The sequence below is a fragment of the Brassica napus genome, chromosome C3 (genome assembly GCF_020379485.1).
Source record: "Brassica napus cultivar Da-Ae chromosome C3, Da-Ae, whole genome shotgun sequence".
Taxonomy (NCBI): domain Eukaryota; kingdom Viridiplantae; phylum Streptophyta; class Magnoliopsida; order Brassicales; family Brassicaceae; genus Brassica; species Brassica napus.
The window spans coordinates 73,576,480-73,597,714 of record NC_063446.1 but is presented as its reverse complement, the minus strand read 5'-3'; the positions used below and the strand labels follow the sequence as shown (position 1 = coordinate 73,597,714).

The 21,235-nt window shown below is 34.1% G+C and overlaps 2 protein-coding genes, 1 long non-coding RNA gene and 1 pseudogene across 3 annotated transcripts; 2 read left to right on the top strand and 2 right to left on the bottom strand.

The window, feature by feature from the left end:
• The first annotated feature begins 1,875 nt into the window (after nt 1-1,875).
• On the top strand, nt 1,876-3,327 carry LOC125583908. Its single transcript, XM_048751472.1, has one exon. It carries the CDS (start codon nt 1,935-1,937, stop codon nt 3,039-3,041), a length of 1,107 nt encoding a protein of 368 aa, XP_048607429.1. The 5' UTR covers nt 1,876-1,934; the 3' UTR covers nt 3,042-3,327.
• A 7,370-nt stretch (nt 3,328-10,697) lies between these two features.
• LOC125583907 lies at nt 10,698-12,564 on the top strand (annotated as a pseudogene).
• Nucleotides 12,565-14,754: 2,190 nt separating this feature from the next.
• LOC125583906 lies at nt 14,755-15,542 on the bottom strand. The gene is made up of 2 exons (XR_007320933.1): nt 15,317-15,542; nt 14,755-15,192 (listed from the first exon to the last, which is right to left on the bottom strand). It is a non-coding gene; the product is annotated as an uncharacterized LOC125583906 (long non-coding RNA).
• A 127-nt stretch (nt 15,543-15,669) lies between these two features.
• LOC106427304 lies at nt 15,670-16,320 on the bottom strand. Its single transcript, XM_048750237.1, has one exon. It carries the CDS (start codon nt 16,318-16,320, stop codon nt 15,670-15,672), a length of 651 nt encoding a protein of 216 aa, XP_048606194.1.
• Nucleotides 16,321-21,235: the final 4,915 nt, after the last annotated feature.

Genomic DNA, 21,235 nt, shown 5'->3' with positions numbered 1-21,235 from the left:
AGTCAAAGAGATTAGAGAGAGGTTGAAAAGTTTTAGAGTGATGAACATTACATTTTTGTTGTAGCCATTTGAGAGGAGGAGAGAGAATGTGTAAATTTTTCTTTATATAGGGAGACAAAAATACAATTAAGTTAAATATTTTTGATTGAGACGACTTCCTTGACGCCAGAAGAGTTTAATATTTTTAGCGGGAAATTAAAATATTTTTAGCGGGAAACTAAAATAGAAGACTTTAAATTATTTAAGAGGAAAAAAATTTTTTAAAAAAATTTTAGGCAGGAATATTTGGACGACATACATGTAAGTCGTCTGTTTTAATTTCTTCACCAGACGATTGAAATGTAAGTCGTCCAGACCCTAAACATAACCCCTAAACTTAATTAACTAACTAAACACTTCATAAAATCAAATAAAACTTCAAAAGTGTTTACTATAAACAAAAATAAGCACGTATAGGTAAAAAATTAATTTTTCAAAAAAAATTCAAGCTTTCCAAAATCTTACCCTAAGAATACATACAATACTACAACATATGTTGCCAAACTCTAGACCAAAGAATACCATGATTCACTACCTACACTCATCTATGTTGATAACAATTCAATTTTGTTATATTTTAATTTATATCACTTAAAACTGTTTATAATTACATGATTTTAATTTTTTGCTTGTCAAAATATTTTTTAAAAAATTTATAAATTATTTTTAAGATCAGCTACACTAGAAGACTTACTTTGAAGTTGTCCAGACGACTTCCAACATCTCAGACGACTTACTAGGGCTATATTCGTAAAAATAGCTTCTATTTTTTTGTTTGGTCACAAGAGGCTGGGTTGTAATTTCACAAGGCTTTTAGGTTAGTTTTGCATTTGATTCAAGTTTGGGTACATATTTGAGATTAAAGTCAAGTTGTGGGTTAGTTTTGTAAATTCCCAAAATTAGTTATGATACGAAATGTAAAAATAATTATTTAATAGCAATCTATTTTTTCTGAAATTCTACAGAGAAGATAATTGTATTATATTATATGATAGTAATTTTCTTTTTCTAAAATCTTAATCAAATTTGTAAAAGAGTATTCAATATTATTGTTTTTAATTGTAAATAAAAACCAGATTTATAAAAATATAATTTTTTCCTTTTAAAAAAAAATCATAACAAAATAAAATTTAAAAGAATTATTTAATAAAACATTAAATTATTACATAAAAACATGTATAATATTGTCGTTGACTCGATTGGTGTATTCGACTTTCATTTCTTTTTATTCAGTTTCTTATTTCGGGTTGTGATCAATTTAAACTTTTAAATATAGTATTTTATATAATCCTAAGTACATGGATGAAGATTACCCGGTTTGGTTTACAGAGTCAGTATGAGTCTGTATTGTTGATGACAAAAAAAAAAAAAAAAAAAAAAAAAAATATATATATAATCCTAAATACAAAGTTTATAACAATTCACCTATGTACCATGATTATAAAATACAAATATTAACTTAAACTTATGTGTAAAAATGGTTTTAATTATAAAATAAATCTCAAACAACATATGCAAAAAACAATCATAAAACTATAATAAAATTATTTATTATTTTATAGTTTTTATTAAATTAAAACATCACACAAAAACCGTTGCAACGCAACAGACTCATATCTTGTTAAATATAAAAGTTTAGAAAAGACTATTAAATATGGAAAGCAATTTAATGGAGAGTTTGACCATCGTTAAAAGCGACATCCAATTAGGATTCTGTCTAAATGGAAGTTTTTATTTATTCTTATTTTTAATGGAAAACTTGGTGGCCAAGTTCCTTGCTCTATATTTATAGAAGGATTTAGGTGGAGATAATGTGAACATCTCTCGAGTCACGGTTCTTTTTCTTCTTCTTTGTTTAGTTTAAATTTATTGCTTATCTTTAGCTAAGAACAGTCATGTCTCTCCTTCTCAGCCACTCTCCGAAGATCTTCATTCGAAAACCGGTGTTGGTAAGAGCCTCTGCTGGCCGCTCATCTTCTCCGCTGCAAACCCCTCCTTGTTTCGTCCGTGGCGAGGATCCTTGTGGGCCGGATCATGTAGAACTCCGTATTGCATATGCTACTAGATTTTTTCCTAAACTGATAAAAAAGGCGCCTGTCGAGTTGGTGTATAACGATGCTAGTGATGCAGCGGTAACAACAATCGGGTCCTCTCACGGCTGGGTAGCCTCTTTGATGCATGACGTAGGCACTCTGCGTCTCCATGATGATCTAAACCCGGCTGCATCTGATGCAAATCCAAAACGCATCTTGCTGCCTCCTCTTGTAACTTTGCCTCATTGCCAAACCCAAATCATCACCAACGTTTCCTTGTCCTCACTATCTCCAGAGGAAGAAGATTGTGTCGTGGCTGTCAAGTTCTTGGGACACCAACTCAGCTTTTGCAGACCTGCTTCTCAAAGCAACTCCAAGTGGTTCAACATCAAAATCGACAACCCATGTTTCTTCTCCTCCCGTGTCATGTTCTCCAAGAGACATAACATGTTTCGCTTACCTGGAGCGGGAGGCCAACTCATTGGATCATGGGATCTCTGCGAAGACAAGCACACACCCAAGTTTCAGGAGTTGCGATATCACAACCTTCCCGAGCTGAGCAAAGCTGAACGTGAGACTATGCACTCCTGTTTCACGAGCGAACACTTGGTGGAATCTCGATCCACTGGTGAAACTTTTTTGGTCAAGTTGTTCAGACAGACCGTGGACGGTACCAGTTTGAAAGTAAAAGGTACCAAATTGAAAACAAAAGGTGTAATGGTGTTCAAGGTAGACGACCATGGAAATGCAGTGTACACTCAAGACATTGGAGATCTCGCCATCTTCCTCTCAAAGTCTGAACCTTTTTGTGTCCGTGCTAGCTCTTTTCCTGGCGTGAGCCCTAACCATGTCTATATGTTGGATGTCAGGGAGGTGGCATATTTCAAGCTTACGGATTCTTCCATCATAAGTTATACTCACAGATTCAAGGCCCCTTACTTTTGTCCACCTCAAAATATAGAATATTAAGTTTGGGATTTGAGTCGAGTCTGGTAGAGTCTCTGTGTCTTCTTTAAAATTTTCAACCATCAAAATAAAATATGTCTTAGTATATTCTCTGTGAGAATAGAGTTCCAATTAAACAAAATTAATTAATATCTCAATAACTTACAACACGTGTTTTGTTCTTCAAGAAACTCTTTACAAGTTTAATTTATTATTTTTATAGGTTAATTAGGTTTAGGTGAGTATGGACTTTTTTATTATAAGTTTACTAAACTATTTGATCTTTTAATAAATTGATGTGTAGTAAAGTTACGCTAATACCCAAGAGCCCATGGCCATTGCCCCACTATACATACTCCAAAGCCATGACTGATATGGTGATGCACACATCTATGTGGAGTTCTTATTAAGACATATATATATATATATATATATATATATATATATATATACGTAGACCGGGCTCGAGCTCGGTCGCTACGTAGCGACCGAGCTTTTCCGAAACGTCGATACGACACCAGTCCATGCATTCTCGTCAAAACCTTCGATGCTATCTTCCGAAGACCGTAGCGAGATCGGTTCATGTTTTCCGCTATTCTAAATCGTCGATCAAACTTTGCGGATTAAAACCGCGGAAAGTTCGTTCTTTATCGAAAGAAGTCGCAGTAAACGCTTCGAGTCGGAAGACGGCCCAAATGGACCTAAAACACGACTCGAGGCCCATCCTACGATTTCTTAACCAAAAGCCCATAAGCCGTAGCACGGTTTACGCTTGGCGCGCAAGGAAAAATAAATGTCAAGTTTCCGCGGATAAATACGAAATTTTGAAGATAATTACGAAGATCGGAAAAAATGGAATATCTCTATTTTATGCTATAACGGCTTAAGGGCAGAAGAGTAAAAGCGTAAATCGACCTTGGAGCGAGTATATAAGGAGTCCTAGGCGAGAGGCATGAAGAGAGACTTTTCAGAGCAAACTTAGCACTTAGAGTAATTTAGGCAATTTCCGTTTTTGTTATTTCAAGCTGCGAATCAATTAGGTTTAGCCGTCTTAGGGTTGCTAGAACTAGGAATTTCGCCGACAGCTCTCGAGCCAAGGCTTATACCTTGTTGTAAACGCTTATAAGCAGATTCGGAATAAGATCTATTTTGCTCTCTTTTTGATTTCTTATACTTTATCGTTGTTATTCTCGTGTAGGCCTGGGAATTTAAATCAAAGCCCGCGGGGCCCGCCCCATTTCACCCGCCGCGGGGCGGGTGCGGGTCGAGCGTTTTGAAAAAATCAAGTCGCGGGTGCGGGTGCGGGTTAAGACTATTTTTTGCGGGGCGGGTGCGGGTTGGTGGATTTTGATTTGCGGATACCCGCCAACCCGCAAAATAAAATAAAATATAAAAAAAAAAATTTTTTTTTGTAAAATTCGATTTTTTTTAGAAAAATAATTAATTTTTTTTTAAAATAATTAAATTTTTAAAAAATAATATAAAAAATTACTTATAAATATATTATTTTATAGAAAAACTAATTAAATAATTATTTTTTTAATTAAAAATATAACCCGCGGGTCCCGCGGGTTACCCGCAAAATAAAGCGGGGCGGGTACGGGTATTAGTTTATTTCTTTGCGGATTGAGCGGGTCAAAATTTTAACTAAAAAAAAAGAAACAATCCGCGGGTTAGCGGGTCGTGCGGGGCGGGTTGACCCGCGAACCCAGGCCTATTCTCGTGTTCTGATTGCTTGACGTATGATATTAGCAGATATCTGGGTCCTCTGGGAAGTTAGGGTTTTCCTAGTTTCCTTATTTAAACGGAAATCGACAGTGCAAATTTTGGTTTCCACAATCAGTGTGAGATAATATAACAATTACTATATAATGAAAATTTGAGAATAACGCAGATTGAAGCATGTCAGATGTAATTTTCTCTACATTTCCTTCTTCTTCTTTTTTGTTCGTTCATACATATCAAATATGAGTTTACCGGATATGATACCAGCTTTCAGAAGGAAAAAGATAATAATAATTTACCGGATACAAGAACTATGAAAAGAACAAAAGCGAACTTCATTGTTTTCGCCAAATTTTAAGTTTTAGAATATACTATTACAAAAGATGTTGAAAGATAGTTATCGTGACCCTGTTTTATAGTATGGATTAATGATATGCTTTCAGACAAAAAAATATATCAAATTATAAAATTGAACTAAATTTCAACAAATTAATTCCATTAAGATACTATATTGATATTTAAAAAGACTATGTTGAAATTTTTATCAATTTTCTTTTTTGAAATAAATTAAATTTTAAACATATGCCAGAATCATTTAAAATACATATCTACAACTAATATATTTACTTATATAAAATATATGATATTAGTTTTTATATTATTTATTTCCCAATCAATCCATTCCTGATTTTCATTATTGTCAAAATTCATATAATCTATGGAGATTTTGTTTTCAGTTATTATGGAAGTAAATACTTTTGGGTTATACAATGTCTAATTATTGGTTAGCAATTAATAAAAAAATCAGAACTAAACATCACTAGTGCGACAACTAAGTTTCCGGCTAATTCCATTTTGGCTCCATATTCAAATAAAATGTGATAAGAAATAATTTATTTTGTTTGGATTTTATTTTTGGTTCATGCACTAGAGATGTATTGATTTTATTTATATATTATCCAATTCTATTAAAATGATGGAGAAATATATTTGAATTCTCAAAATACCCAAATTAAAATATTTTTAGATAATTTGAATTTTGAAAATGAATGGAGAAAAACACTATTTTTTTTTATCAAAAAGCAACTTTATGATAAGCAATATCTTTCTTCTTATATTCTTTTAAACAATCTATATTATGGAAATACCCAAAACTAAAAAATGAATTGAGAAAACTAATTGGTTTATATTAATAAAAAATTACTTCGTAATAATGACCCAAAACTTGAATTCAAATGCAAATTTATATCTCAAATTTAATTAAATGAAAATTAACTTAAAATTATAGTAAACAACAACTATCACCATATGACCAAACAAAAAACTTGAGTCACTTTTACGATTATAACCTTTTGAAGTTTTCTCTAAAAAATAAAATCTTATGCCAGAAAACTTCTTGAAAAGTTTACTCAATGCTCTCTCATTGAATACCGGACAGGCACACTATAAACCTCAGACCAAGCATTGTCCTCTCCCTCGTGTGAAGGAATCATGCGCAGTAGACGCATCCACATACCCAGGAGCTTCAAGTTTGGTTCATCGGGCATGTGGACAAAATGGAAAAAGTGAGGGTGATTTTCAAATCACTCCAGCTCAGGCTTAAGCTTAGGCTTCTTCATGATCTCCACCATGTTGTTCACATAGCACCTGCTCTTTATCTTACACGTCTTGGTGAACTCCGTGTTCTTGAAGTCTAGCGCACCAGGTGGCAGTGGTTGGCATTCCTGCAAACCAGATAACATTATATTAAAACTTATTTACTAGTCATACAATAATTGTCCTAGTATAACTAGTTAAACCAGTAATACATCCAGCTAACAGAAATAGTCACAGCAGTAATATCCGCCTAATTTAAGCAATTTTGTCAACTACAACTGAAGAAGTATTTTACCTGAGATGTTGTAGACACCATCACTATAATTCCCATCTGAAAGCTCTTCTACATGCTTTTCTACTACAAGAGAAACGTTTCTTGGGACATCCTCTTTTCTTGTGGACTTCTCCTTGTCGTTATTATTCTGCTTCTTCCCTCCACGCTTCCTACGGCCGGTCATTATCTCGATCCTCTGATTATCCAAAAACAACAAACATTCAGTCTATACCGAAATAAATCACCAGACATTCAAACACAATCATCAAAGTCATTAGTTTGTTATCTCAAAACCATTCAATCATTAAATAATTATCTTACACAAATCCATAGCACAAACATTCAATCACTCAATCACCAATTCGGTTTCACAAATCAAACATTCTATTGCCAAAACAGTTAGGGATCCAACAGTTAGTCTAAATTATGGAAATCCCTAAATTATGGTCATAATCGACAATCATTACTACACTAATCTCAAAACCGAAACCAAAATTTCAGTATACATAAACTTAAAACCAAACATTTCGAAGTTTCAGTCTCCATTAACAATAACTTTTAACCGCAAATTCATATCCAAAATTTCGCTTTAACCTGAACCTAACCGATTTTCAACCAAACAATCACAATCCTTTCAAACCCAGATTAAATTTAATAAAAAATGGGAGAAATAACATACTTATTACACGTAAGAGACGACAATGAAAAAAGGAGATGGAAGACGAAGATAGGAGAGCATGAGCAATTGATTTGATCAATTTTGTCGGTTGATTCTTTGATATCAGAACGATTTCGTTGGATCTAGGGTTACGTGAACGATTTGGGGTAAATGACGAAAGAGAGAAAAAAAAATGGGGATGACGGACTAAGGGAAGACCGGAGAAGACGCAGTGGATGCGGTGGACTTCATCGAGTTTGTTGAGTTCTAGGGCTTAGAGAGACATGCGGGTCAGCTTCCGGGTCGTAGTGGGTCGGATCAAGTAGTGTAGGTTGGATCATGTTAATACTTGGTTTCAGTAAGGGCACATTTGATATTTACCAGTTTTATAGTTAAATTAAAAAAAAAAAGATATTGTTTTTACTGGTGGAACAATCTATAAAAAAAAATATCATGGTAACACTAACTAAATAAAAGTTCGGAGATGAAAGGATATCGAAAACCAAAGACTAACTTACCTGACCTGACATAGAGTATCTTGACCAGAACAAGTAGAGGTCAGAAAAGCATAAAAATATAACAATCTGAAACAAAGCAATCTACCGAACACAAATGAGCGTGATCAAACACCAATGCAAAGAACCATGAAGAAACCCAAAGTCATACCAAGCAGAAAGACACATGCCTAAAACACCGGAAGCACAACAACCAGTTAAGAGGTAAGAATGACCTCACAAACTAAACAAGCACATACAAGGCACCCTTGGCGGAGAAGAACCACAAAGCTCTGGATAGAAACAACCAAAGCTCCAAGAGACTAACTACGTCACCAATACCAAGGGAAGCAGGGGACGAAGAGAAACAACCTGAGGAAGGGAGAATGGAAGCTAACCACTGAAAAACAAGAGCCCAAGCTTGAGACAAGAAACAACCTTCCAAGACCACATAGCATAGGAGGAAAATACTATCCTAACATGGAGTGGCAAAGATGGCGAAAGAGACATCCACCAAAGACGTGAGCAGTGATGAAATCTGCAACGAGATGAGAGAACAGAAAGGGAAGGAGAGAAGAAAAGAAATCAACAAACCGTTGAGCTGTCCTTAAGCTATGAAAAAGAGCTTATGAGTTAGATCACAAAAAACTAGATTTTGAAAACCAAGACAAGCATGGACGATCGATGGCAAGCCAATGACGTGGAAGACAACATCAAGGACAACTAAACTCTGACCCAACCCAAGGAAATGTAGCTACTAACATCAGCCAAAATATAAGGAAGAAGATGATTTTTTTTTCGGTGATGATGAGAAGCACAATACACCAGAAAGATAAGCGACATACGTAGATGGTGACGGTCCAAAGTCAAATTTTGGGGAGAGGGTAAAAAAACATGTTAAAACAGTAATGTTTAAAAATATGAAAAAATAAAATACAATTTTGATACAGAAACCGTTAATCTTAAAATCAACAAATGGCTAAATGAAAAGTTATTGAAATTCAATATGATTTACATGAGAAACTCACACTAACAAGTACTATAATACACACAACAACACATTACTGGAAAAAAGCATAATTTATTGACCTATCACCAACTACTATATAACACAATAAAAGTATTAAATAATATTCTTAACAAATAAAGACAACCACATAACATCCAAATATCATATTTAACAACAATAAAACAATATTCCGCGCAAACTGCGGACATGTTCCTAGTATAGAATAATCTAGGAAGATGAGTTTTTGAAATTAAAATATACAACATATAGTTTTGACAAATTTAAGATTTGTATATGAATTGTTTATTTATATATATATATATATAAAAAAAAACTTTGGATTGTTTGTGTAATCATCTATACATTGGACGGAGAATAATTATAATTGGAATTGTGTATCAAACATTAGAATTTCTTATGGGGCCAATTTATTGGATATTTTAAAGTCATACTAATAAAAGTATTTCTACTTTCTTATATTAACTTATCGATGATTAAGATTTGTATATGATTGAAAATTAGCGTAAGAATTTGGAATGTTAACGTTAATTTTTTATTTAAAAACATAAAATGGAAAATCCCCTATATAAAAAATACAGATCGGGTTAACATATAACTAGTAAATAAGATACTTATGGGCCATATTAAGACAACAAACAATTGACAAACCTGATTTTTAAATTGATATTTGGAGATGATATTTTTTTTTTGCTTTAAATTTGAAGCTGAATAAATAGCTCGAAAAGATGGTTTCGTTTGAGAAGAAGCTCTAGTTTATATAGAATTGCTTGTTAGGTTTAAGTTCACGTATAAGAGCATTAACTATTTCGTACATCGAATATATATTTTTCCTTAGCTTCCGAGTTTTTTTGGGCAATGACATTACTTGGTGCCAAAGGTTTATTAGAATTGAATATAAATTACCATTTTTTGCTCAAGGTTAAATGACGATCAAGCATATATTTTCGATGTATAAAATAGATTGTGGATCTAGCTTTGTGTATTTATTTATTTCCTTAATGACTAAAGACATAATATATAATTACCTAAATTCCCCTAATTATATGAGTGTGTTACATGGTCCATAAATTTGATACAATGATATTATTAATTGACTACCATTCGGTTAAATTGAAATTTAAACAAATCTTAACCAACATCAAAATAGTATAATATCCATTATATTTTCCATTGATATTGGTCTAAAATATATTCCATCGTTCTATATACTCTGATACAACCACTGCTTGAATATTATACAAAGATCACACTCTATTCCTCGGCTTTATAATGAATTTAGACTGATTGTAGACAATGTATAATGTTATTATACAAAAAAACCCACATTGGACTGCTTATTAATTTTGTGATTTGTATAACGCATGTTAGGATCAAAATTCCAAACGAAACCATATGCGAATGATTTGTAGAATGAATGATATGATCATATTCGAACGACATAATCATAAAAATGTGTTTCACTGTGTTTCATATACAATATATATATTAGTCCAAGTATTAAATTAATAAGATCGCCAAGTATTAAGTTTATCATATACATTTATTTTTTGGTTAATATAAGTTTTTCTATCAATAAATTTTGGACTTATTAATTTTTTCAATTGATTTTTATGCTGTCAGCCATGTAAGTTTAATTGACACTATAATTAATTGAGATCTAAACAATTTTTTTTTTTAATTAGTACAAATTTAAGGGTATAATTTTTTTTTAATGTTTATCATTAATATAGAGGGGATAGGGGAGGTAGTAGGGCACTATAGAAATGGATCCCTGCCAAACTGAGGAGAAGAATGTTCGAAGAGGTTTATACCGGTTAAGTAGAATTCACATTTTTAGGTTTAATCTGGTTTGGTACGGTTAAATTTAGATGACCGTATTAGTCAAAATCAATTGAAGGTCAAACGTCTCAGAATTTTTCTCCTTCGTTGCTCTGCCTCAACGATATTCTGATCAGCAGCAATCTCAGTCCCAAAAGCTTGAGTTCCGAATCCAATATCTGGTTCGTTTCTCTTCCTCTTTGTGTCAGAACGTTGAACAAAAAAATTGTGTTCGTATTTCTCGCTCGCGCATGTGTAACGATGCTGGGGAATTTAAGCAGATCTGTATAATGTTGGGTTCATATTTTTTGTATAATGTTTGTTGCATCGTAACAAATCGACATTGTGAATGGATGGTGGAACGCTCAACATCAAGAAATGGGTAGTGATGTATCCAGTCTACATTAACTCAAAGAAAAGTGTTGCTGAAGGAAGGAGAATCAGTTTGAGTAAAGCATGTGAGAACCCTAACTGCATTGAGATTAGTGATTGTTGCAAGCATTTGAAGCTCCCTAGTGCTGTCGAGGTACATCCCTTCATCCACTAGTCTCCATGTGTTTGTGTGTGTGTCTTTGATTTTATTTCTTTATGGGTATTATTATTCTCAGATTGACAAAGCGTACCCCGTGATTTCATGCAAGTAGGAAGAGTGAGAGTGCAGTTGAAAAAGGGAGGATGGAACTTTACTCAATCCTGCTATTACTTCAAGTAAGACCACCTCAGCATCTGTATTCTTGCTTTGCTTTGTTTTTTTTTTTTTTCTTTGTAGTATTACAATAGTTAACGTATGTTCCTGTGAATCATGTGTGGATGTGTCCAGCCTTCCTGCGAATGTTGTACGTCTCCAGCTTGCTTGTTATCTATAAAGTAGTTTGCTGTTCAACACTAGTTTCTAATATGACTTTTGAACAATGTTATAATCTCATCATATTACTTGATTTAACCTTCTTTATCTGTTCAAACTATGTCAATGTCAGCACCATTTTCAACCTTTGATTCGGAGGCTCTATAAGCTATCCTCTCAGTGATCCCCCAAGATTTTCATTTATGGTCAGCGTAATTACACAAGTTGTCATATGGTTTTTACATAGCGAGCTTATGAATAAGGAAGTTCACGTTATTTTTCATGTTGTAGCATTTGTCTGACTGGTTAAACTTCTATGTTTGTTACTGTAATTTGATATATGTTTATCTATTTCTATATTCTCTAATTATCTGTCCAGTTCATCCTTTTATAGGTTCTTGTTTTTTTTTTCTGTGATGACATTGCATATGATGTCGGTAGACTCAGAAATACTTGTTTATTTCATTTTCTTATTTGGCAATTTGCAACAATATTGATGTGTTTGTGATTAATACTGTTGGATCTATATAGCTAGCTAGATCTTAACACGCAGAAATGAGGGACATAAAACTATTTGTCCAGATGTATTCTTCTTCAGGTGTTTTCCTGCTTCAATCCTATCATCATGCACATGAAAGAGTGAATATTTGATATCCATCTTGCTTTCCAGCTTTTGCAAAAAATGACTCGACACTCCAAGGTGTTCTTTCAGACATATGATGTGGTCAATGTTTTGATATATGTTTGCAGGGAAGCAACTGATGCAGAAAATTGCAGATTTGGTACCTAGGCATCCAGAGAGAGTGAAGAAGCAGGAATCTCAGAAAGTGAAGAAGCAGGAACTTCAAGCCACAACTTTAACCGCTGGAACTTCTTCAAAGTTAGGCAAAGGTGGCAAGAAGAAGAGATAAAACAAGTCCTCTCTATCATTCATCTTCTCCATGTCATCAGATTCACTACAAAAAAAAAGTTCACATTTATAGCACATTGTTATAGCACGTTTTGCTGAACTGCTATCGTAGGTGTGTTTGAAATTTCTGTAATATACAATAGCATTCGGTAAACGCTATGATAGAGTGAAACCTAAAATAACACTTAATTAATGCTATTTTCAAGATTAAGTGAGCGGGAATATAAATCACTCGTTTTACCAATACTTAGCGAAAAATTATACTTAAGCGCCAAAAAAGTTATTTAAGCGGCTTCCATAATACTTTCAAAGACATATAATAGCATTTTTCTAACGCTAAGAAAAGCTATTTTCTAACATTATATTTTAAACACTATAACTCTAAACTTAAATTACGTACCAAATCATAAGCTCTTTTTTTATATTTAAACACAATTTGTAATTTTCAAAATTCTTTAATTTTATAATTAAATCTTTACATGTATATTTAATAATTCATTTTAACATTTATAACCCGTAAATTAAAAATTTAAATTCCAAACCCTATATCTAAAGTCCAAACCTATTCCACAAACCCCAAATATACTCTAAACCCTATATGTACTGTACCAAAAATTGAAATCTACACTTTCAACTTAAACACCAAATCTTAACATATAAATTACAAACACTACAAACACCTAAACATTTTTTTTTAAGTTCTAAAATTCAAACATAAACTTTAAATTTCTAATCTTCTTATACTATAACCTCAAATCTTAAAATTAAAATCAAAATTTCATCTTTTAAATCTTATTCTATAACTTTCAAAACACAGACCTTAAATCTTCATTCTATAATTAAACTCTATTTTGAAACATAAAAAACCATACTTCTCAAACATTGTCTTGACCATATACCCTACATAAAACAAACTCACCATACCTTCTATATACTATTAAAGCTTTAATAAACTAAACATAATAAATAATACACTCTTGTCGAAGACATAAAAGAAAAAAAATACTCCTAATTTTCTATTGGTTAAGATAGTGATGTAAGGATCGCCATTTTTAACCATTGATTAATTATAATCGATGCCAAAAAAGATTAATTATAATCAATGGTTCAGATTCAATTTTTGTGTGTATCTCTCTCTCTCCCCAAGATTTCCTCTGTCGATTCCTTTTTCTTCTTTTCTTCCAATCTTCTTCTCTCCAGAACTTTGTCTCTTCGACAATCAATTTTTCATGTATCAAATCTTTAAGAACTCTCACATCCTTCTTCTCCATTACTTCCCTCTCAATCATCTCTCAACAACGACGACGCCAACGAGGAGCTCTGGTGTGACCAGCCCCTGAGTCATTCACAACAGAAGTAGAAAAGCTCTGGTATGGAAAGATTTACGGTTTGAGTTTGACGGTGGAGGAGGCAGAGACGGACATGGATTCTCCACCTCTTCAAAGGAAGGAGGGGAAGAAGACGCGACGACGGCGAGATGGCGGAAGAAGATGGAGGAGAGGAAGATCTGTTGGAGACGACAATAGCGAGCAGGTCCGGGCTCTGCTGTGGAGAGGACGGTGATGACGGCGAGCAGGTCCGAGCCGAGGAAGAAGACGCGACGGCATGTGGAGGCGTAAGAAGAAGAAGCGGCGGTTTGATTAGGGTTAATTATTTTTTAGGTTTTGTTTTAATACGGTTTAGATTTGGTTTGGTGTAGAGTTAGGAAATTGTAGTGGTTTAACTTTATTTTTTAATATCTGGTTTAGTTTAGTAAACCATAATTTATTTGTAAACCAATTTAATTTTATAAATAAAATTTATTTTATTTTTAATTATAAAGTAATTTTCAGTTTAATTTTTAATTATTTATTTTTAATTATAATTATTTGTGGTTTATTGTACAAAAGACTTATTATAGCACGAATATACGAATCGCAATCAATTTGTAACAAAAAATAGTGCTATAATTAAAGTTAATAACAACATTCAAGTATTGCTATCGTATCTGAACATTTCGCAGCATTTTAAAAATGCTATCGTAGAAGGAGTACCTATGATGGCTGCCGACGACATAGCATATGAGAAAACGCTATGAAAGGTTTACTATAGTGTTTTTCGTGAGCTATAGCATATGAGAAAACGCTATGAAAGGTTTACTATAGTGTTTTTCGTGAGCTAAGAATGTACATATTTCTTGTAGTGATTCTATGGTTTTTAATTTCCGAAACTCGTCGGATATAAAAGATTTTGTTCATTTTATCAATGACGGATGACAACAAAAGAGACGGAAAACATCGTCAGCTGTTGGTTTTTGCATCATGGACGTTTGTTTAAGTCAGGGAACACTGTTTAGTTTAACTAGTCAAACAGCACGTTTCAGATCGGTGAGACGTCGTAGTACACCACTTTATAAAACATACATTATTTCTATTAATATAAGGCTATATCCTCCAGAGTACACACACGATACGTTACAAACGTAGTTTTTCATATTTTTATCAACCCATTGTGAGCATTATTATACAATCCACTCATACAACATAACTAGTTTCTTTCTTTTCGGTCTTTCAAGAGACATCGGCGACACGTAGGTAGCCTTTCTTGGACGGAAGTTCGGCAGTCTTGAAACCCTGAGGAAACAACTTCTTAGCCTCTTCGTCTGACACAGCTGGTGAGATAACAACCGGTTCATCTGGTTTCCAGTTAACCGGCGTGGCAATCTTGTTCTTATGTTTGGCCGCCATCAACAAGACAAACCAAGGAGCTTCACACCTCTCTGCTCGAACTCATGAGCGTATTTTCCCATCGCACCAAGCTCGGTTGTGCATACAGGTGTGAAATCCCCTTTAAGTCCATTTGTCAATAAGGAGAGTAAATAAATTGGAGATGCTTCATATATTTCGATCAATTTAAGGAAAAAAATGAAACTTGACTGGGTTAGTCAAGATATAAGGATGTTCTTATATACCAGGGTGAGAGAAGAGGACGGTCCAAGAATCGGCGAAGTAGTCATGGAGCTTGAAGTTCTTGTGTGTCGTCTCCACCTCTAGGTTTGGCACCGTGTCTCCTAGTGTGATCCCTGGCATTTTTTTCTTGTTATCGAAATGAAAATGTATGTATTGATGGATAAAGCTGAGCTGATCGATGTTCGGTTAAATAGAGATCATACAAACTTATAGGTGCAGAAATCAAAGTCAGAGAAAGAGAATCTTTTTTTTGGTTTAAATGTTAAGATTTATACCAAGATTTTCAGTTTTTTAGAATTGTGGCAAACCACTTATTACAAAAAAATAAGAGAGAGCAAAGACAACAGAGCAAGAATTACAGACCCGCGGGCAACAAATAGAGATAGAGCAGGAGCAACGAAGGCGATGGCGGAGGTTGGGCGTGACGACTGATGGCAAGCAGGCGGTCCTTGATGAGACGGTCCACCCGAGAGAAGACTTCAGCAACTGATGTAGAGACTTGCTGGAAGATGCGCACGTTACGTTCCCGCCAGATGCAATACACAATTACCTGCAATATAAGCTTCAGCACAGCATCCATACCAGCAACTCCAGCGAGTTGGGGATGATCAATAACACCAGCAAGCGCTTGGATAGAGACTGGAGCAAGCAGAACTGGACTGGCAGAGAACTTAGCCCAAATTGCTGCAACAAAAGGACATTGAAAGAAAAGATGAGAATGAGACTCTGTTCCGAAGAGACAAAGAACACACTGCGTTGGAACGTTCATGCCCCACGAAGCAAGCCGATCCCTAGTGGGAAGCCTAGCGAGAGCCACCATCCAAGTAACAAAAGAACATCTTGGTATTTCTTCCTTGAACCAGACTAGTCTGCTCCATGGTACCAGAGATGAGGGTTCTCTTAGCCTAATCCAAGTAGCCTTGGTCGAGAACTTCTGGACATAATGGTCCTCTCCATTCCTCCACAGATAGACATCCCTGCCATTCTCATCAGAAGGAGGGGTCATTGTTGAGAGGACAATCTACAGAGTCTCTACCTCGTCGGACCAAGCATGAGGAAGTAGCCAGTGGCCATTAGCAGCCGCCTCACACACGTTTGCCTCCCTTCGAAGACGAAGTTCTCTGGTGCCAGATTCACCAAACGTACAGATCAAGGATCCCATATCATTCCAGAAATCATACCAGAACTTAGCTGTTTTCCCATCACCCACACTACATCTTAGGAACACAGCAACACTGTCTTTAATCTTGAGAAAGAGAATCTTGATATTCAAAGGGGATGCATGCAAAAAAATGTCACGTGGCGTTCTTAAAACTTGGCTTTGCGCCACGTATGGACGTGTCTTGTATGATCTTCGAATAAAACAACTCTACATTTCGAGAAAATTTCAAAAGCGGACGATTCATTTCTAGAGGCTCAAATATTTGTATCATTTGTACTCGATCTTATATAACCGACAAAAGTTTGAGTTTACAGTTCCATTTGGGCCGAGATCAAAGTTAGTGGACCTCAATAAAGTAAATTACATCAATTTAGTTTAGGGATTTTTGCCAAAACTAACCCACAACTTGATTTTAACCCCAAACTTATACCCAAACTTGAATCAAATGCAAAACTAACCTAAAAGCCTAGTGAAATTACAGCTCAGCCCCTTGTGACCAAACAAAAAAACAGAAGCCATTTTTACGAATATAGCCCTAGTAAATCGTCTGAGTCGTCTGAGATGTTGGAAGTCGTCTGGACGACTGAAGTGTAAGTCGTCTGGTACCGGTTTATTTTAAAAATAATTTATAAATCTTGTAAAAAAATATTTTGATGCGTGAAAAATAAAAATCAAGTAATTATAAACAGTTTTAAGTGATATAAATTAAGATATGATAAAATTGATTTGTTTTGAAGATAGATGAGTGGAAGTAGTGAATCATGAAATACTTTGGTTTAGGAGTTTGGCAAACATATGTTTTAGTATTGTATGTATTGTTAGGGTTAGATTTTGGAAAACTAAAATGTTTTTTTCAAAAATTAGTTTTCACCTATGTGTGTTTATTTATGTGTATAATAAACACTTTTCAAGTTTGATTTGATTTTATGAAGTCTTTAATTAGATAATTAAGTTTAGGGGTTATGTTTAGGGTGTGGACGACTTATATTTCAGTCGTCTGTTGAATAATTTACTCGGACGACGTATATTTTAGTCGTCTGTTGAATAATTTACTCGGACGACTTACATTTCAGTCGTCTGGTGAAGAAATTAAAACAGATGACTTACATGTAAGTCGTCCAAATATTCCCGCCTAAAATTTTTTTTAAAAATTATTTTTCCGCTTAAATAATTTAAACCAGACGACTTACTTGTAAGTCGTCTGGAAAGTCTTCTATTTTAGTTTCCCGCTAAAAATATTTAATTTCCCGCTAAAAATATTAAACTCTTCTGGACGACTTACATGTAAGTCGTCTGTTTTAATTTCTTCACCAGACGACTGAAATATAAGTCGTCCAGGAAGTCGTCTGAGTAAAAAATATTTAATCTAATTGGATTTTTTGTCTCCCTATATAAAGAAAAATTTACACATTCTCTCTTTTCCTCTCAAATGGCTGCAACAAAAATGTAATGTTCATCATTCTAAAACTCTCCAACCTCTCTCTAATCTCTTTGACTTGAAAACACCAAACTTTATATGAATTTTTCAGTTTTGTCTCATGTATTTCTTACTAATCTATCTCTTTTACAGGTTTTTAATCAAATGGTACTCATCTTCCATTAATTTAAAGGTAAATCTATTAATTTTAGATATGTATTTTTGTGTGTTCTATAAATGTAGATTTATCTAATCTTCCACTCATTTTCTCTATTTTTAAGTCATTTGAACGTTTTTGGATATGCAGGTTTTTCAGATCTGGATTTGATATGCAGGTTTTTCAGATCTGGAAGACTTCTTGGACGACTTACCTGTTAGTCGTCTGGAAGTCGTCTGGACTTCTTGGAAGTCTTCTGACAAAGTCGTCTGGACTTCCAGGAAGTCGTCTGGACTTCCAGGAAGTCGTCTGGACTTCCAGGAAGTCGTCTGGACTTCCAGGAAGTCGTCTGAACTTCATGGAAGTCTTCTGACGAAGTCTCCCTTTTATAATAGATCTGAGCGTTTTGGTAAGTTCTTATGTCTGATTTTTCTTCATTTGATAACTTCTTGTTGTATAAAGTTCTTACTTTTTTCCCAAACTAAAACTCTCCAAACCCACTCTAATCTCTTTGACTTGAAAACACCAAACTTTATATGAATTTTCCAGTTTTGTCTCATGTCTTTCTTACTAATCTATCTTTTTTGCAGGTTTTTAATTAGATGGTACTCATCTTCCACTAATTTAAAGGTAGATCTGTTATTTTTAGATATGTATTTTTGTGTGTTCTGTAAAGGTAGATTTATCTAATCTTTCACTCATTTTTTCTGTTTTTAAGCCATTTGAACGTTTTTGGATATGCAGGTTTTTCAGATCTGGATTTAATATGCAGGTTTTTCAGATCTGGAAGACTTCTGGGACGACTTACCTGTTAGTCGTCTGGAAGTCGTCTGGACTTCTTGGAAGTCTTCTGACAAAGTCGTCTGGACTTCCTGTAAAGTCGTCTGGACTTCCTGTAAAGTCGTCTGGACTTCCTGTAAAGTCGTCTGGAAGTCGTCTGAACTTCCTAAAAGTCTTCTGACAAAGTCGTCTGAATTTCTTGAAAGTCGTCTGGACTTCTTAGAAGTCGTCTGGACTTCTTAAAAGTCGTGTGGTCTTGTCTACTCAAGTGGAATCCAAGCTTGTCTTTGTAGAGGAATGATCTATAATAGTTTTGTTTGTGGTCTGTTTTGTGAATTGCATGTCTACTCTTTTAGTTGTGAATTTTTTGTAAAATCAGTAATAATGTTTTCCAAGATGTATTAAATGTGCTAACAATGTGTTTACACATTTACAAATCAATGAAATAATAGACTTCAGTAGCCTTTTTCTTATCTTTGGATCTCTCATATGCAATAATAAACTCCAATGGCCTTTTTCTCATCTTAATAAACAAGAATGTTGGTAGCTTTATATTGATACAACATTTTAAGAAGTATTTTAACCCTTCTTCCAACTCATAACAATAGTCATCATTATTGTCTATAACAATAATACTTAAGAGATGGAAACAAACAATAGTAACTAGTCAAAGCATATCATATTTTATTATAAGTTTGCGTTGAAAAACTTAGTCAAATTTAGTAAAACTAAGGGAGAGAACATATTTTGTAAATATGAGTTTTACATATCTTGAAGTTACTTATCACTCTTAAAAATACAAGTTATTCAAAAACTAACGTAGAAGACTTAAAAACTAGCGGAGAAGACGCGGACGACTTCAATCTAAGTTGTCCAGACGACTAAACTATACGTCGTCTGGTCAACACAGAGGTTATTTTTGCAATTGACTTTGAAATCTGTTATTTCGGACGACTGAAAAATAAGTCGTCTACTATTGTTTGGCTAAAAAAAAACTCCAAAAAAGCTAGACGACTTACATTTCAGTCGTCATAGGTTAGTTTTGCATTTGACTGGATAATTTCAGAAGTTTGACTTTTCTGGACGACTTACATTTCAGTCGTCTAGTGAAAATTAAAATAATAATATTTTTTTAAAAGTAGACGACTTACAGTTAAGTCGTCGTAGGTTAGTTTTGCAATTAAAAAAAAACTTCAAGATTTAATTATATACAGACGACTTATAATTCAGTCGTCCACGAGACGACTGAAATGTAAGTCGTCCAGGATTTACGAGGTTTGACCAGAATCTTAGAAAAAAATCCTGGACGACTTACAAGTAAGTCATCTCGTGGACGACTTACAAGTAAGTCATCTCGTGGACGACTTACAAGTAAGTCATCTCGTGGACGACTGATGTATAAGTCGTCTGTGTATAATTAAATTTTGAAGTTTTTTTTTTCAATTGCAAAACTAACCTATGACGACATAACTGTAAGTCGTCTACTTTAAAAAAAATATTATTATTTTAATTTTCGCCAGACGACTGAAATGTAAGTCGTCTGGGAAAGTCAAACTTCTGAAATTATCCAGTCAAATGCAAAACTAACCTATGACGACTGAAATGTAAGTCGTCTAGGTTCTTTGGAATTTTTTTTGAAACCAAACAAAAACAGACGACTTAACTTTCAGTCGTCTCAGGTTACAGATTTCAAAGTCAATTGCAAAAATAACCTCTGCGTTGACCAGACGACTTCCAGGTAAGTTGTCTACAGCCAGATGACTTCCCAAGTAAGTCGTCTGACGAACAGATCTGGAAAAAAACTCGATGTCATACCTTAAATTGGTGAGATAAGTTCCTTAGCATACATAAGGCTTCTCCAAGCACACAGAATCACAAACGAAAGTAACCCACCCAGAATCGTTAGCTTCTATGACTCTATGAACCATAAAAAATTTAGAATCAAAATCTTGGGTTTTTTTAGCTCATTGTGGAGAGAAAGTGAGAGATATGTTGTGTTTAGTTCACAAGAATGGAAAAAGAAGAAGGGTAAATCGATTTTGGGAGCATTAAAAGCTTCAAATTGGTTGTTCATGGTGGTTGTGGTATTGATGACAATGGCAATCTTGTAATTACTTGAAGATGATGAGGGTGAGAGAGTAAAAATATCATTTTCGAAAAAAAAAAGAAAAAAAAATTGATGGCATTTTCGTAAATTATATGAACTTGTGGGGTGAATAGGGCAAAACCAATTTTCAAAAAAAAAGAGGTTAGTTTTGTGTTTGACTTTAAGTTATACGTCAATTCTGTAAAAAGCCCTTTAGTTTAACCGTTTACCACGCCTTTTTCTAAGGCCAGAAAGTTTCAGAACTACCCCTATACCCTATACGGCTATCAATACTATTAAAAGAGAAAGAGTTTTAATA

Coding starts and splice junctions, on each gene's coding strand:
- LOC125583908 (XM_048751472.1), top strand. CDS start 1,935: ATGTCTCTCCTTCTCAGCCACTCTCCGAAGATCTTCATTCGAAAACCG.
- LOC106427304 (XM_048750237.1), bottom strand. CDS start 16,320: ATGACCCCTCCTTCTGATGAGAATGGCAGGGATGTCTATCTGTGGAGG.